The sequence below is a fragment of the Dromiciops gliroides genome, chromosome 4 (assembly GCF_019393635.1).
Source record: "Dromiciops gliroides isolate mDroGli1 chromosome 4, mDroGli1.pri, whole genome shotgun sequence".
NCBI classification, from domain to species: domain Eukaryota; kingdom Metazoa; phylum Chordata; class Mammalia; order Microbiotheria; family Microbiotheriidae; genus Dromiciops; species Dromiciops gliroides.
In genome coordinates this window covers 467,435,577-467,450,990 of record NC_057864.1, presented here as the reverse complement: position 1 = coordinate 467,450,990, position 15,414 = coordinate 467,435,577, and the positions used below count along the sequence as shown (strand labels likewise).

General features: G+C 46.1%; 1 protein-coding gene across 6 annotated transcripts in view; it reads right to left on the bottom strand.

The window, feature by feature from the left end:
* Positions 1 to 15,414, bottom strand: part of RAP1GAP2 (RAP1 GTPase activating protein 2) — a 298,254-nt gene that overhangs the window by 53,880 nt on the left and 228,960 nt on the right. For all 6 annotated transcript variants that reach the window (XR_006356225.1, XR_006356224.1, XM_043999908.1 and 3 more), the window contains 5 exons: positions 10,297 to 10,341; positions 7,808 to 7,840; positions 6,865 to 7,074; positions 3,787 to 3,890; positions 495 to 573 (listed from right to left, as the gene is read on the bottom strand). Coding sequence is in view for 4 of the 6 variants with exons in the window: in XM_043999908.1 (XP_043855843.1) it covers positions 495 to 573; positions 3,787 to 3,890; positions 6,865 to 7,074; positions 7,808 to 7,840; positions 10,297 to 10,341 (471 nt within the window). In the remaining 2 variants the exon portion in view is untranslated. The remainder of the gene's footprint in view (positions 1 to 494; positions 574 to 3,786; positions 3,891 to 6,864; positions 7,075 to 7,807; positions 7,841 to 10,296; positions 10,342 to 15,414) is intronic.

Genomic DNA, 15,414 nt, shown 5'->3' with positions numbered 1-15,414 from the left:
TTTGGGGGAGAAGCAGAGACTCAGAGACCTTATTGTAAGCCTGCTGCTGGGGTAGGGTCTGGTCTAGAAGCAGGATGAGGGGTGGGGGGTGGGGGAAAGAAATACATTTCATTGTAGAGTGGGGAACAGCAATAGCAGCAAAATGGTTGGGACCCCACCCAGCCTGTCCACTAGAAGTTTTCTATTTTAGCCAAGTGGTCCGACAATCTAGGAGCTAATCTTCTTTTGTTTCTATTCTGCTAGAGGGCCAAAAGAGCTATCAGTGTCCTATAAATCTAGCACCCTTTAAATTCAGTGTCCTAGGACCTTATTACCCCACCCTAGTTCTAGCTCTGCCAGGCATCAACAGAACTTTGGTGGCGCTCATGGCCGGCATGGGTCACCCACTGAAGAGGACAGTCCCACCATCAAGTTCTGGTGGGCGTGAATCCCACAACCAGCCAGCCAGCCCTCCCCCTAGAGTAGCCAAAGCTGAGCAGAGAGGTCTGTTTTACCTTTGCAATTTGAGGGATGCTGGGCAGCTTGCTCAGCCCTGCCAGGGGAATCCGCTCGTGAACGGTTTTCACTTTGGACCTAAGGGAAGATAGCCACACAGTGAGCCACAAGGACCTCTGCGAGGAGTTCAGGTGCAGAGGGATGGACAAAAGCACCTTATTTTATATCCTAGATGTATTTAGGCTTTGGGCAGCTAGATAGTGCGGCGGATGGAGCACTGGGCTCGAAATCAGGAAGACTTATTTCCCTGAGTTCAAATCTGACCTCAGACACTAGCCATGTGACCCTGGACAAGTCAACTCAGTTCCCTCATCTGACAAATGAGCTGGAGAAGGAAATGGCAAACCACTCCAGTATCTTTGCCAAGAAAACCCCAAATGGAGTCACAGAGAGTCGGACACGACTGAAACAACTCAACACCAACATTTAGGTTTTAACCACCAGATTTTTATAGATCGAAAGATGGCTCACTCAGGAGTCAGAGTTCAAATCTCTCTTCTGATGTTTATTCATTGTGTGATCCTGGGCAAATCACTTCACCTCCTCAGGCCTCAGTTTCCCTCTCTGCAAAATTGGACTGCATGGTTTCTGTCATCCCTTTCAGCCCTAGATCTATGATTTATAATCCTATGAATCCTACTATAAATGCTTTGGGGAACGGGCTATTTAAAGAATCCCCGTGGGATGAATCATTCCATAATGCAAACAACTTCCCTCACATCCATCTGTTGGGCAAGTCTGGGTATCCAGGTGTACCCCGCCTTTGAGTAAGCCCAGTATCTAAAAGGGCTTTAACATAGCAACAGAGCGGGGACGGCCTTGACACAGAAAGCTCACCAGAGTGAGGGATAGTAGAACTGGAAGGGCCCTTGGGGGTCATCGAGTTGAACCTCTCTCATTTTATGATGGGGAAACTGAGACTCCAGAGAAGGAAGGTGATTGGTCCAGGGTCATATAAGTGAATGGCGGTACCAGGACCAGAATGCAGGTTAGAAGGCAAGGAGGGGGTGATATACATATATATATATATATATATATATATATATATATATATATATATATATATATAAATATATATATATATGGGGGGGGCAGGGAAATGAGGGTTAAGTGACTTGCCCAGGGTCACACAGCTAGTAAATGTCAAGTGTCTGAGGCCGAATTTGAACTCAGGTCCTCCTGAATCCAGGGCCAGTGCTTTATCCACTGCACCACCTAGCTGCCCCTGATATTTTTCTTTATGACCAAATCCCACCAAAGGATCACTTTAGACCAAGTGCCCCTCACACGCGTTAAGTCAAATTCTCTCTACAGAACTTAGAGGAGCAAAGGACAGCTCCCGTTGAAGCCCATTTATTACACATTTCAAGGCCTTCCTGTGTGGGATTGCTGAAAGAAGGGTACAGATGGTCACATCAGCGTCATGTCTGGGGCCTCCTCTCCCAGGGTGCGAGACGCAGAGGCCCAGGGAGAGGCTGTTGGACTCTCAGTGCCATTCTCCACTTGTAGGGTCCTCACGTTAGAGTTGGAAGGGGCCTCCAAGGCCATGGAGAACCCAACTCCCTCATTTCATAGTTGAGAAAACTTGGGCCCCAACAGGTTAGTGACTCGCTCAGGATCACTTGGGTGTATCTACTCTGCTTGCCCCCCACATCCCTTACTGGGGCAGAGGCAGGATGGAGGAGTCCCACATCCCCACTGTTTGCCCTGGGCTTGGAAAGACATGGGTGTTCTACCGCCAAGAAATGCCGTTTCAGATGGAGTTCATGATAACAATAACTAGCATTTATAAGGGCAGCTAGGTGGCGCCATAGTGCACAGAGCACCAGTCCTGGATTCAGGAGGACTTGAGTTCAAATTTGACCTTGGACACTTACTTATCTAGGTAACTCTGGCAAATCACTTGACCCTGTTTGCCTCAGTTTCCTCATCTGTAAAATGAGCTGGAGAAGGAAAATGGCAAACCATTCCAGTATCTCTGCCAAGAAAACTCCAAATGGGGTCATAGAGAATCGACTCAACAACAAGAGCATCTATATAGTGCATTCAGGGTTTCCATACATCTCATTCTAGCCTCAAGAAGGAAGTATAGGGGCAGCTAGGTGGCGCAGTGGATAAAGCACCAGCCCTGGAGTCAGGAGGACCTAAGTTCAAATCTGGCCTCAGACACTTAATACTTATTAGCTGTGTGACCCTGGGCAAGTCACTTAACCTCAATTGCCTTACCAAAAAAAAAAAAAAAAAAGCAAGTATAATTATGCTCATTTTACAGAGAAGCAAACTGAGGCTCAGAGATGTTTAAGTGACTTGCCTAGAGTCATCACACTGTTAGTAAAAGTCAGAGGCCCTCTAGGCCTTAAACTGAGGTCATCAAGGCCTCCCAAATGTCACACAGTCTCCTGGCACAGGGCCTGGCTAAAAGTAGATGTTCCATGGGATCATAGATTTATAGATTTATAGCTGCATGGGATCTTAGGGGTCATCTAATCCAACTCCCACCCCATTTTGCAGATGAGGAAACTGAGGCACACACAGATTATGTGACAGCTAATCACAGCTAGAAAGTTGTCTGAGGTGAGATTTGTTTTTGGTTTTTTTTTGTGGTTTTTTTTTTGGCAGGGTGATGAGGGTTAAGTGACTTGCCCAGGGTCACACAGCTAGTAAGTGTCAAGTGTCTGAGGCTGGATTTTAACTCAGGTACTCCTGAATCCAAGGCTGGTGCTTTATCCACTGCGCCACCTAGCTGCCCCCTGAGGTGAGATTTGAACCCAGGGGTTCCCGTCTTTAAATTAAATGCCCTATAAAAGATACCATGCTGCCTCTCAAAAAATATATAATTGATTAGTTGATTGATCATTTACAAGGATTAAAGGTATGGTCTGAGGTTAGGTCAGTAGAATATTTTTTTCTCTGATGCTCCCACGGGATCATGAAATCCATGATCCTGGCCTCATCACTGCCAATGTATATTTGAACCCACTGAATAAACGCATCAGCCTAGGCTGAAAGATATACCAGAGATATACCAGAGTCAATGAAGGCACAGACCCCATGGTGGCTACAGATACAGGGGCTGCCTCTTCAGGACTGGGCAAGCTTGGAGATGGCTCAAGGGTGTAGCTAGTCTCATCCTCCTCATCTCAGTAAGACAGACACAGGACGCATGTGCCTGTATCTGGGCCACCTCCGAGACCCTAGTCCCTGATCTCTCAGAAGAGCAGGACCATTCAGTCCTGCCCCGGTCGGCCGTAGGGGCCAAAACTACATCCCCAGCAGCTTCGCGGTTCTCACCTGAGGATGATCCGCAGGTACTCGATGCCTTCGGCCTCTTCACACTTGATGGACAGAATCAAGTTTCCCAGACTACTAGCAGTACAATAAAAATTTAAGTGATCCTAGAAACAGAAAAGGTGTGTCACTTTGAAGGAGGGGGGCAGAGGAACCTAGGCCCACCTGCCCATCCTTCATTTGTACACCTAAATCTCCAAAGCCTCAACCAGGAGTTGAGTGCCCTTGAAGGAATGGGGAGAGCTAAGAAGCATAGGTTTTATGGCTAGAACAAGTGTGTGTGTGTGTGTGTGTGTGTGTGTGTGTGTGTGTGTGTGTGTTGAAGATGAAAAGTAACCCAGTCTCTTAATTTCTTGCTTTGATTAAATCCCAGTAATTCCTTAAAAGTCAATTTAAAAAAACCACCTGATTCTATAACTAGCGCTTATAAAAGATTTTAAAAATTAAATTTCTATTCTTATATAAATTTATTTAAATTCTATTTTGTCTGCCTAAACTTAACATTTTCTTCACAAATTTTAAAATAATCTGGTGTCAATAAGTTCATCGATTGTATATAGTACTATATTTTTTAGGTTTTAAAAAATAATATGACCATCAACACAAAGCTGATATTTTTCTTAGTTTGGTTAATATTTTGGATCACGTGTTCATGATTACTTTATGTAATTAAATGTCTTCTGCATGAAAAAAGGGAGATTGGAAGATAGTTTGAATGGTCAGGTAAGTCTGAATTACAGAATATGTTTAAAGAGATGCTACTGGGTGACTCTCAAGCAATCCATGGCTAACCAAAGTGTTGCCATCTGGGGGTGCTCCTTTGGTGGACAAATGAGGAAGGATTGTACACAGATTGTTATTAATAGTGGTGAAACAACAAGCCTATTCAGCAAGGGAAGGGCACACAAAAGAGGGGTGCACACAAAAGAGGGGTACACACAAGAGAGGGGTGCACACAAGTACATCAATTGCTCTGGTGAGTGGTGAGGTGTGGGTTACCCCATTTTATAGATGAGGGGGACCTGGAGGCCATAAGTATGAGCTCCCCAACTTATGCAGGATTCCCCTTTCTAAGAACCCTGACAAGTGGCTACCCAGCCTCCCTGACTTCCAGTATAAGAAGTTCTCCCCCACCATTCCACCTCCCAAGGTGGCTGTTCCACTCTTCTTTTTTGGGAGTTTTTCCTTAGAATCATAGATTTGGATCTGGGTTTGAACCCAGGTCCTTTGACTCTTTTTTTTTTTTTTTGCGGGGCAATGGGGGTTAAGTGACTTGCCCAAGGTCACACAGCTAGTATGTGTCAAGTGTCTGAGGCCGGTGCTTTATCCACTGTGCCACCTAGTTGCCCCTGGTCCTTTTACTCTTAATCCAGCACTCTTTCCACTGGCCCATGTTGCTTCTCAAGACATGGGTGCCTGTCTTCCTCTTCCCACTTTACACTCTGTATCGTGGGGCCAAGCAGGAGACTTTGAGTGCCTCTTTATGACAGATGCCCCTCCCCCAGGAATCTTGTCTTTTCTAGGCTAACTAGGCTAACTTATCTTTTCTAGCAACTAACCTTCAGCTCATCCTCACCTGCTAAAGTCTCTGGGTCTCTCAACATTCTGGGCCCTTTCCTTCAGACCTCGAAAATGAATGCTCAGACAGGGGACCTCTCTTGCCCCAGCCATGAGGCACCCTCTGCTAACTCCATGACCTGATTTGGAAGCCTCACTTTTAAAACAAAATGGTGCCAAAGTGAGCCACTATGGCCACACCTACTTCCCTAGAATCATGGGTTGAGGGCAAAAGGGGACTTCAGAAGCCATCTGGCCATTTTCAGAGATGGAAACTGAGACCCAGCAAGACTAGGTAACCTGTGGTTTCTTCCAACTCTGAGCTCTGTAATAAGAGCTGATTTTTTCTTTTTTTTGGTGAGGCAATTGAGGTTAAGTGACTTGCCTAGGGTCACACAGCTAGTGTTAAGTGTCTGAAGCTGGATTTGAACTCAGATCCTCCTGATTCCAGGGCCAGTGCTCTATCCACTGTGCCACCTAGCTGCCCCACCCGCCATAAGAACTGATTAAAGGAAGGAATCAGGGCCGGTCTCACTGGACACCAAACCAGTGAGATCCCAGTGAAGGAGGTTTCACTGGGCAGTCAGCTCCCAAATACTGGTGCTGAAGGAAAGAAGCAGCAGCACAGCTAGCTCTAAACACTAAATAATCCAAGTGGTTTCTTTTTCCCCCATTTGTTTTTATAACCTTTTACCTGATTAAAATTTTTTTCCCCCTGAGGTTGATCATCCAATGAGGTTGCTTCTCTATAACACGTTCCAGCAATGATAGGGACCGAGACATAAACATGAACCCTACCCTTCTCTTTATATGGAGGGTGACTCACTACTCTTTGGAGTGTCACCAGTTGTATTATACTGGTAAATGTTTAACAACCAGCTCCCAGAGAGGGTGTGGGGGAAGTGTATGGCAGTACACACGTTTAAGTTTAAGTTTAATCTACATTATCAACTTTCTCCATCACTTTCTTAAATCTAGGACAAAGCTTTTTAAACTGTGGGTCTTGACCCCATATGGAGTCATGTAACTGAATGTGGGGGTCCCCCAAATTTGGCAACAGTAAAAAGTTATATCTACCTATTTTGTACACCTGTATCCCCGGGTGAAAAGGCGTTAGGAGTGGAAAAAGTTTAAGAAGCCCTGCTGTAGCGTCAACAAGACAAAAACCAAGCCCCAGTTTATAGCCTTTGGGGATTTCCAAGGCAGGAGTAAATCGGCACAGTGCAAATTTAACCGTCAGCTCTTGGGAGCTAGTTTGAGCTGGCTCTGGCTCACTTCTGTTGGCCAGCCATGACCTTGGAGACCTCTACGAAGGGAGACAGAGGAGGAAATTGGGAAAAGAAAGAAAAGGAAGAGGAGAAGAAAGAGGAAGAAAAAAGGATTGATTGGAAGGAGGGAGGAGGAGACGGGAAGAACAAGAGGAAGGGTCTATGGCAGGGAGCCAGGAAGAGCGCTCCAAAGCGAGCTGCCTGCTGGAAGTCCGGGTTTCTCTACCAGGTCTGCGGCCCCGTCTCTCCCACTCACCTTCCCTAGGAAGTGTTTCCTGTACGCCCGAGCTTCTCCCTTGCACTCCAGCCGGTAGCCAAACATGCCGGGGCTGAGGTTTTCCTCCTCCTCCTCAAAGATGCTGCTGTCGGATGATGTTGGCGTGCCAATGTTTTCTGGGTCTTCGATCCAGTAGCCACCGAACTGGGGCAGGATGACCAGGGGGTAAGGGCCTCCTTTTTCCACAATCTGGAAGCAATGAGGGAGTCCCATGTTAGTTTCCTGTGGATGCAGTAAGAGGGCTGAAGGAGTAGTGACTAAGGCCTGAGGACAAATGGGGAGGTTTCATAGACTCAGAGCCTGAAGGGCCTCAGCTGCCATCTGGTCTAATTCTCCCATTTTACAGAAGGGGAAACTCAGGCCCTGAGACTTTAAGTGACATATGAGCATAGGAATATGGATCTAGAATTGGAAGGGGCCTCAGGAGGCCCAGAGAGTTTAAGAGATAGCCCAAGGACACACAGTTAGTATGTGGCAAGGTCAGGATTTGAACTCAGGTCCTACAGCTACAAACTGTGTGCTCTTTCCATTATAACAGGCTGTCCCAGGACTGGGGATGGGGAATTTGTGCCAGAAAAGAGTGAGAGGGCAAACTTATCCTTCCCAAGGGCTTCCAGCTCTTCCCCACTCTCTGGACTCGACTACCCAGGGTATCCTCAGAATGATTCAAGGTTTGGGTTATCACTTTATAAATAAGGAAACTGAGGTCCAGAAAGCGACTGACAAAAGGTCCCAGCATGAATCAGTGATAGAAACAGGACTAAAATCCAGCTCTCCTGACTCCCAGTCCCAAGATGCTTTTCATGGAGACCACCCTTCTCATTGGATCATCGGTGGGGATGGTTTTTCTCTCCTTCCATCACCCCAGATGATTCTCTATAGAACAATCTGGAATTTAGCTGGTAAAGAGACTCATACCCACCTCATCAATGCTGGGATATGGGATGTAGTCATCCTACAAGACAAATCAGAAGTCACTGCTGTTATTCCCTGATGGTACATGAAAGATCTCCTTATGCCTATAATTTTTTTTTAATTTTAAAGAGTTTTACTGATATTATTTGTTTTCATATCATAGTCATTTCTAGATAGACCTGCCTTCAACCCAGTGAGCCTTCCCTTTCTGAAAAACAACAGTGAAGCAAAGCCAACTACCACAAGAGATGGTTGACAATGTATGTACATTCCATACCCACAGTCCCCTACTTCTCCAGGTAAAAGCAGGAGGTGTATTACTTCATCTCTTCTCAGGAACATCAGTGGTAATTACAATGACCCGGGATTCAGCTTGACCTTATGATTCTTTTTTATTACACTATTGAAGTCACTGAAGTCATCGTTCTTTTGGTTCTCTGCCTACTTCACTCTGTATCAGTTCATAAAGGTCTTCCTATGTGTCTCTGAATTGTTTTTTTTTTTTTGTCTTTTTTTTTTTTTTAGGCAACAGAGGTTAAGTGACTTGCCCACGGTCACACAGCTAGTAAATGTCAAGTGTCTGAGGTCGGATTTGAACTCAGGTACTCCTGAGTCCAGGGCCGGTGCTTTAACCACTGCGCCATCTAGCTGCCCCTCTGAATTGTTCATATGCATCACTTTCTTGTGGTGCAGTGATTCCCAATTATGTTTATATACCACAATTTGTTCAGACACTCGCTGGTCAATAGGGACACACCTTCTATTTTTTCTCCTTCCTTCCTTTCTTCCTTCCTTTTTTTCCTTCCTTCTTTCCTCCCTCTCTCCCTCCCTCCCTCCCTCCCTCCCTCCCTCCCTCCCTCCCTCCCTCCCTTCCTTCCTTCCTTCCTTCCTTCCTTCCTTCCTTCCTTCCTTCCTTCCTTCCTTCCTTCCTTCCTTCCTTCCTCCCTCCCTTCCTTCCTTCCTCCCTCCCTCCCTTCCTTCCTTCCTTCCTTTTTTGGCTACCATGACTATTTTGGGGTCTATGAGACCTTTATTTTTGTATGACTGTCATTTACCAATTTCCCTGTGGATGGCCTGGCAAAGGAAGATTCTGGGAGCAAAGGGCCAAGAAGCAGTACCAGGTTCTGTGCCTTAGGGTAGGTCGGGAGGGGGCAGAAGGGAACACCTTCATTCAGTGTTTGTTGTCTGACTGATAGACCTGCAAAGCCTAAGTGGGGGGCACTGAGCCCCAATTTCCTATATTTTCTTTTTTCTGCTATTATGGGTTAGATGATGATGATGCTGCTGGTTTGGTTTGGTTTTGTTTTGTTTTGTTGCTGTTATTTGATGATGATAATGATAGCAAACATTTATATAGGGCTTACAATGTGCTGAGCACTATGATAAGCACTTAACAATTATTATTATTATTATTATTATTATTTTTGGTGAGGCAATTGGGGTTAAGTGACTTGCCCAGGGTCACACAGCTAGTAAGTGTTAAGTGTCTGAGGCCGGATTTGAACTCAGGTACTCCTGACTCCAGGGCCGGTGCTCTATCCACTGCGCCATCTAGCCGCCCCAACAATTATTATTTTATTTGATTCTCACAACAATCCTAAGAGGTAGGTGCTACTAATCATTCCCATTTTACAGTTGAGGAAACTGAGACAAACAGAGGTTAAGTGACTTGCCCAGGGTCACACAGCTAATAAGTTTCTGAGGCTGGATTTGAACTCAGGTCTTCCTGACTCCCCGCCCAGCACTCTATCCACTGTACCACCTAACTGCCCCAGATTCCTATAGATGGTAGTTGACTCTATGTCCTATAGAATGCAAATAGATCTATAGGTTGGAGATGAATGGAGCACCCTGAAAGGAGGTGGAAGCCAAGCCTCTATGGAGGTAACCTCACCCCAGGAACCTATAGCAGGAGCAAATTCTATACCCGGTTAGATACCTACTGAACCCAGCTTCTACAGATGGCGGCTTATTACAGGCTGCTAAAACTGGTCATTGATCTCAGACCTTCACAGATAAGGGCTGACTCCTGGAGACAGGAACTGCCTTGTGACCCCTAGGAATGAGAATTCACTCTGGGTAGCTGGGAGTCATTTGACAGAGAGTAGTGGGGAATGGGAGGGAAAGAGGCAGCCTGGTCAAGCAGAAGCGAGATGGGACGAGCCACAGCCTCAGTTTCCAGCTTGCCCTCTGGTCCTTCCAGCCATGTGAAGACTTCAGTTCCCCACAATCACCCCCACTCAGCTGCTCAGTTACATAGCGGGCTGACAAGGTCGGCCACTTAAATGGCTCTGGGTGAAAATCTAAAGGCCAAGCAGGTTTGAGATGGAAAACTGGACAATGGGCTCCTGACCTCACGTCAATCACAGCCCAAATGCTACTGGGTTATGCCTGCTGAGAATGACCCTCCTCCCCTACCCAGTTTAGAACTCCGCCGACTTCCACCTTAGCCAGTCATGGATCCACATGGATGCCACCCCCCCCAACTTAGCTCACCTTGTTTTTCTGAGGTCCTGGTTTCTGCTCCTCCAGTTTGATGCCCTGACATGACAAAGAAAACACAGGAACCATCACAAAGTTAGTTACTGATGCTAAAATGGATACATATTTTGTATGGCTTCCCATGTATAATTGATACTATATTGCTTGCCTTCTCAAAGGGTGGGGAAGGGACGGAAGGGATGGAGAGAATCGGGAATCCAAAAACTTAAAAATGGAATGTTGAAATAAGGAAAGGATAATTAATTTTGTTTTCTAAAAAAGTTCATTATTGGAGGTGACGGGGGAAGGCGAGAGTCATCCCCATGTCCCTCAGGCAGCTGGCATTCTGGAGCTGAATCTTTATTTGGAGATCCACACTGAGTGTCTAATCAATTTAAACCAATTAATTCAGCACCAACTAGGCCAGGCACCATGTTAGAGGACAAAGTCTATGTGGCTGGGGGTGGGCACAGTTGGATTTGAATTCTAGCTGTCACTCACTAATTATATGTGTGACCTTGGGTACACCATGGGATCTTAGATTTACAGAGGGCTCTTAGAGGTCTTCCAGCCCCACCCCTTCTTTTGGGAGATAGTGAAGCTGAGGTTCAGAGATTTGCAGTGACTTGTCCAAGGTCACACAGTCAGTAAAAGGCCATTGGGATTCAAACTTTGGTCTTCTGGCTACAAACTTAGTGTTTTTCCCACTGAGCACTCGCTACCTCCTCTGTAATGCCTTCCCTGCCTACCTCCTAGGGTTGACGTAGAGCTCAAGTGAGCTAACAGATGTGAAGCCACTTTAAAAATCCTCCATCCTTCTGCAGATGGAGGTGCCTCTGTTTGGGTCGTTACCAGATTTTCTGCATATTAAAAAGGATGAACCTCTGCTTGCTCACCCAGCTAGCTTGCTTGGCGAATCATGAATTTGAGCTCTCTAGGCTATTGGGAGAGGTAAGGAGGTACTACGGTGGAAAGGGTCCCAGACTTGGCGCTAGTATGAGCTCTGTAACTGATTTGTTGTGCAACTGAGCAAGTCTTGGGGCCTGTCTCCTCCTCTGCAAAATCGGGGTTCACAGGACGGGAGCCGGGAGGGACCTCAGAGCACATTCAGTCGCAGATCTACAACAGGGAAGCAAATGCAGATGGAGATGGAGAAAGTCTTCTGTCATTCTGTCTTTTTATTCATGTCTGACTCTTCATGGCCCCATTTGGGGTTTCCTTGGCAAGGACACTGGAGTGGTTGCCTTTTCCTTCTCCAGCTCATTTTACAGATGAGGAAACTGAGGCAAACAGGGTGAAGTGACTTGCCCAGGGTCACACAGCTAGTAAGTGTCTGAGGCCAGATTTGAACCCAGGAAGACCACTCTTCCTGACCCCAAGCCCAGTGTTCCATCCACCTAACTGCTCTGGAGAAGGTCTAGATTTTAAAAAATGACTCTGGGTCTTTTCTCCCTGTAACTCTATGTCAGATGACAGGGAGGGTGACTAAAATTAGGAGTGCATTTATTTCTAAAACCAGACACAATCTGACTCCATTTACCATCCCCCGGACCTTCCCAGAGCACAACGCCCTTCCCTAAACACCACTCCTCTATGGGTGAATCTCACCCTGGGGGAAGGTAAACTTCTGGAGGGCAGGGATGGTCTTGTTTCTGTATCAGTACCCTCAGTGCCTAATGCTGGCACATGGTATTCCTTTAATAAATGTTCTCCTGTCCATTTATGTATTTGTTCATTTACCATCACAAAGAACAAACAAAACTTTAACCTTTAGGCTGTGGGCGTGGCACATTCACTGGATGCTCACTCCTTCTCTCCTTGTCAGCCTGGGCTCCCAGAAGTCCAGGGAGGAAGCCATCTCTTCCCACACCAAACCAACTGCCTGTCCCTTTGTAATTCTATCACTACATGGACCTTCTCTCCCCTATTGTTGTGGTTCCTGTGGGCGCCTCCTACTAGACCAAGGTCCTTCTCTGTACCTTCCTCCCAACATCTTTCACATCCAAGATGCTCGATGAGTGTTCCTAGAATGAGGGACAACAGCTCATGCCCAGCAATGGCCAGCATTGGCCTGGTAGAATTTTCATTCTGTAGGTGGGTGTGTATGGGGGTGGGGAGTAACTGGAGAGAGGCAGGAAGGATCATAGATTGAGAGGTGGAAGGGCCCTTGGAGGTCTCCTAAGCCAATCCCCTCATTTTACAGCTGAGGAAACTGAGGCACAGAGAATAATGTGCCTCTAACACTCTGGGCACTTTACCAAACTGAATGGCCTCAGATAAGGGCAACCAGAAGGCTGCCTCTTCCTTGGAAACTGCTCAAGACTGTGGGGGGTGATCCCTCCCTCTTCCCCGACAGATGCTGCTTCAGGTCTGAAGAGGCCCTCCAGCCCAGCATGGGCCTACCTGGTGGTGGCTGGCCCATGCAGGTAAACAAGTGGGCTGAGTTAGGAGCTGGTCCCCCTGGCCTTGTGTTAGTCACCACCTCTTAGGCTTTCTGGGAAGGGCAAAGGTGGTGGTGCATCACCACTCCTCCAAGCCGATCCAAACCCTGCCCTTTCTTCTAGGTCCAACCTTCCCCAGGAAGCTTTGTCCGAACCCAATCCAAGCCAATCTTTCATTTCTCCAGAATAACAGAATCCAAATAGAATCTAGCACTTGGGATGACCTTTAGCCACAGTTTCCTTAGCTATAAAATGGAGATAATAACATCTGAACTATCTACTTCACAGGGTCCTTGTGAGCAACCAATGAAATAAATTGTTGCCAACTTAAGAGAGCTATAAAATGGACCAGACTGATCATTTCCTTGGTATAAGGAACTTTCTCTAATCATGCAAATTAGTACAGGCTCTGAAACATTTATTCTTAGAACTTCACCCAGGATCACACAGCCTGGATGCATCAGAAACAGGACTGGAATTCAAGACTTCCTTCTCTGGGCCCAGCTCTCTATCCACTAGGCTATACTGCCTCTCTTTATCATCATCATTTATTATTATTATTATTATTACTTATTATTACAGTTTCCTGTGTTGTTCTCGAGATGTGTTATCAGGGGGCAGCTAGGTGGTGCAGTGGTTAAAGCACTGGTCCTGGATTCAGGAGGACCTGAGTTTAAATCCAGCCTCAGACACTTGACACTTACTAGCTGTGTGACCCTGGGCAAGTCACTTAATCCTAATTGCCCCCCACAAAAAAAAACAAAAACAAAAACAAGCAAAAAAACCCCCAAAGAGATGTGTTAAATTCTTAAATCTTGTCAGTAAGCTTAATCGTCAGTGAGCTATAAACTCAAGAACAGGGATGTATCATATGTGGATAGGATAGGGTGCTGGGTCTGGAGTCAAGAAGACCTGAGTTCAAATCTGGCCTCCTATATTTACTAGCTGTGTGACCCTGAGCACGTCACATAGCCCTATCTACCTCAGTTTCCTCATCTGTAAAATGGGATAGTAACAGCACCTGCCTCCCAGGGTTGTTGTGAGGATTAAATGAGATAATAATTGTGTAAAGCACTTTGCATGGTGGGGGACACATAGGAAGGGCTACATAAATACTAGCTATTATTTTTTTTTCTAGCTTTAACTTGGGAATTAGAAAGACAAAGCTACTAGTCCAAGCTTTGTCACGGGTTGGAGTCATTCCCCCAGAACTGGAGGCCATCTCCTCTTAGAATCTTTGTCCCAGCCGTAAGGGACCTGAGACCATGCCTGGACCAAGTCCCTCATTTGGCTGTAGAGGAAACTAAAGCCCAGAGCATCTAAGTGCCTCTGGGTAGTAAGTGTCAGAGGCAGGATTTGAATCCGGGTCCTCTGGCTCCACAGCCTGGGCTCTTTCCACAATAACCTACATGGCCCTTGGCCTCAGTTTCTTCCTCTTTAAAAAGAGGAGGTTGGAGCAGCTGTTTTGTAGAGTCACTTATCATTGTGACATTCTCAGATTTTGAGCCTCTAATGGAAATTGCTTTTCAGATCAAAAGACTGTCAATGTCAGGGCAGCTAGGTGGCACAGTGGATAGAGCATCAGCCCTAGATTCAGGAGGACCTGAGTTCAAATCTGGTCTCAGACACGTGACACTAACTGTATGACCTTGGGCAAGTCACTTAACCCTAACTGCCTCACCAAAATAAATAAATAAAAATAAATAAATAAATAAAAAAGACCTTCAACGCCTTTAGTGGAGAGGCTTTTCCCCCCCTCCCCATTCTTGTTCTCCATTTCCTCAATGAAGAAGAATGAATGGGTCCCAGGAAATGGAAATAAATATGAGGCTTTCTGCATCTTCCCCAGCTATCCCAGCACAAAAATGACATTTATATAGGACCTTAAGGTTTTCAAAATGCTTTACACATTATCTCATTTGATCCTTACAACTCTGTAAGGCGCTATTATTTTTATCTTATAGATGAGGGAACTGAGGCTGAGAGAGGTTAAGTGACTTACTTGCCCTGGGTCACATAGAAAGTAAGTTATCTGAGGTAGGATTTGAACTCGGGTCTTGCTGATGTGGAATCAGAGGAGCTGGATTCAAATCCTAGCTCTGCCCCTTCCTACCTGGGTCATTTTGGGTGGATCAGATGATCTCCAAGGTCCCTTCCAACTCTAAATCTAGGACCTGATACTTCAACAGACCCAATAAATCCAAGCCCAGCACTCTGCCTCCTGAGTCGTACTGACCTCCTAACTTTTTTTATTTTGTTTTGTTTTGTGGGACAATGAGGGTTAAGTGACTTGCCCAGGGTCACACAGCTAGTAAGTGTCAAGTGTGTCTGAGGCTGGATTTGAACTCAGGTCCTCCTGAATCCAGGGCTGGCGCTTTATCCACTGCGCCACCTAGCTGTCCCTCATACTGACTTCTAATAAATAGGGAAGGTGCTCCATTGCGGGGCTAAAAGAAGCTCTCAAACACAGGTCTCTTTTTGCCAGGTCCTGGACCCCTATCACCCACCATTAGGGGGCACACTGGTGGGCTTCCCATGCTGCTTTATCTGCCCAACTGTCAAAACTCTCTCTGCTCTGGGCCCTAGTGTCCCCATCAATCAATCAATCAATCAATCAATCAATCAATCAATCAAGTATTTATTAAGCACCCACTACGTGCTTACTACTGTGCTAGGTGATGGGGGTATAAGC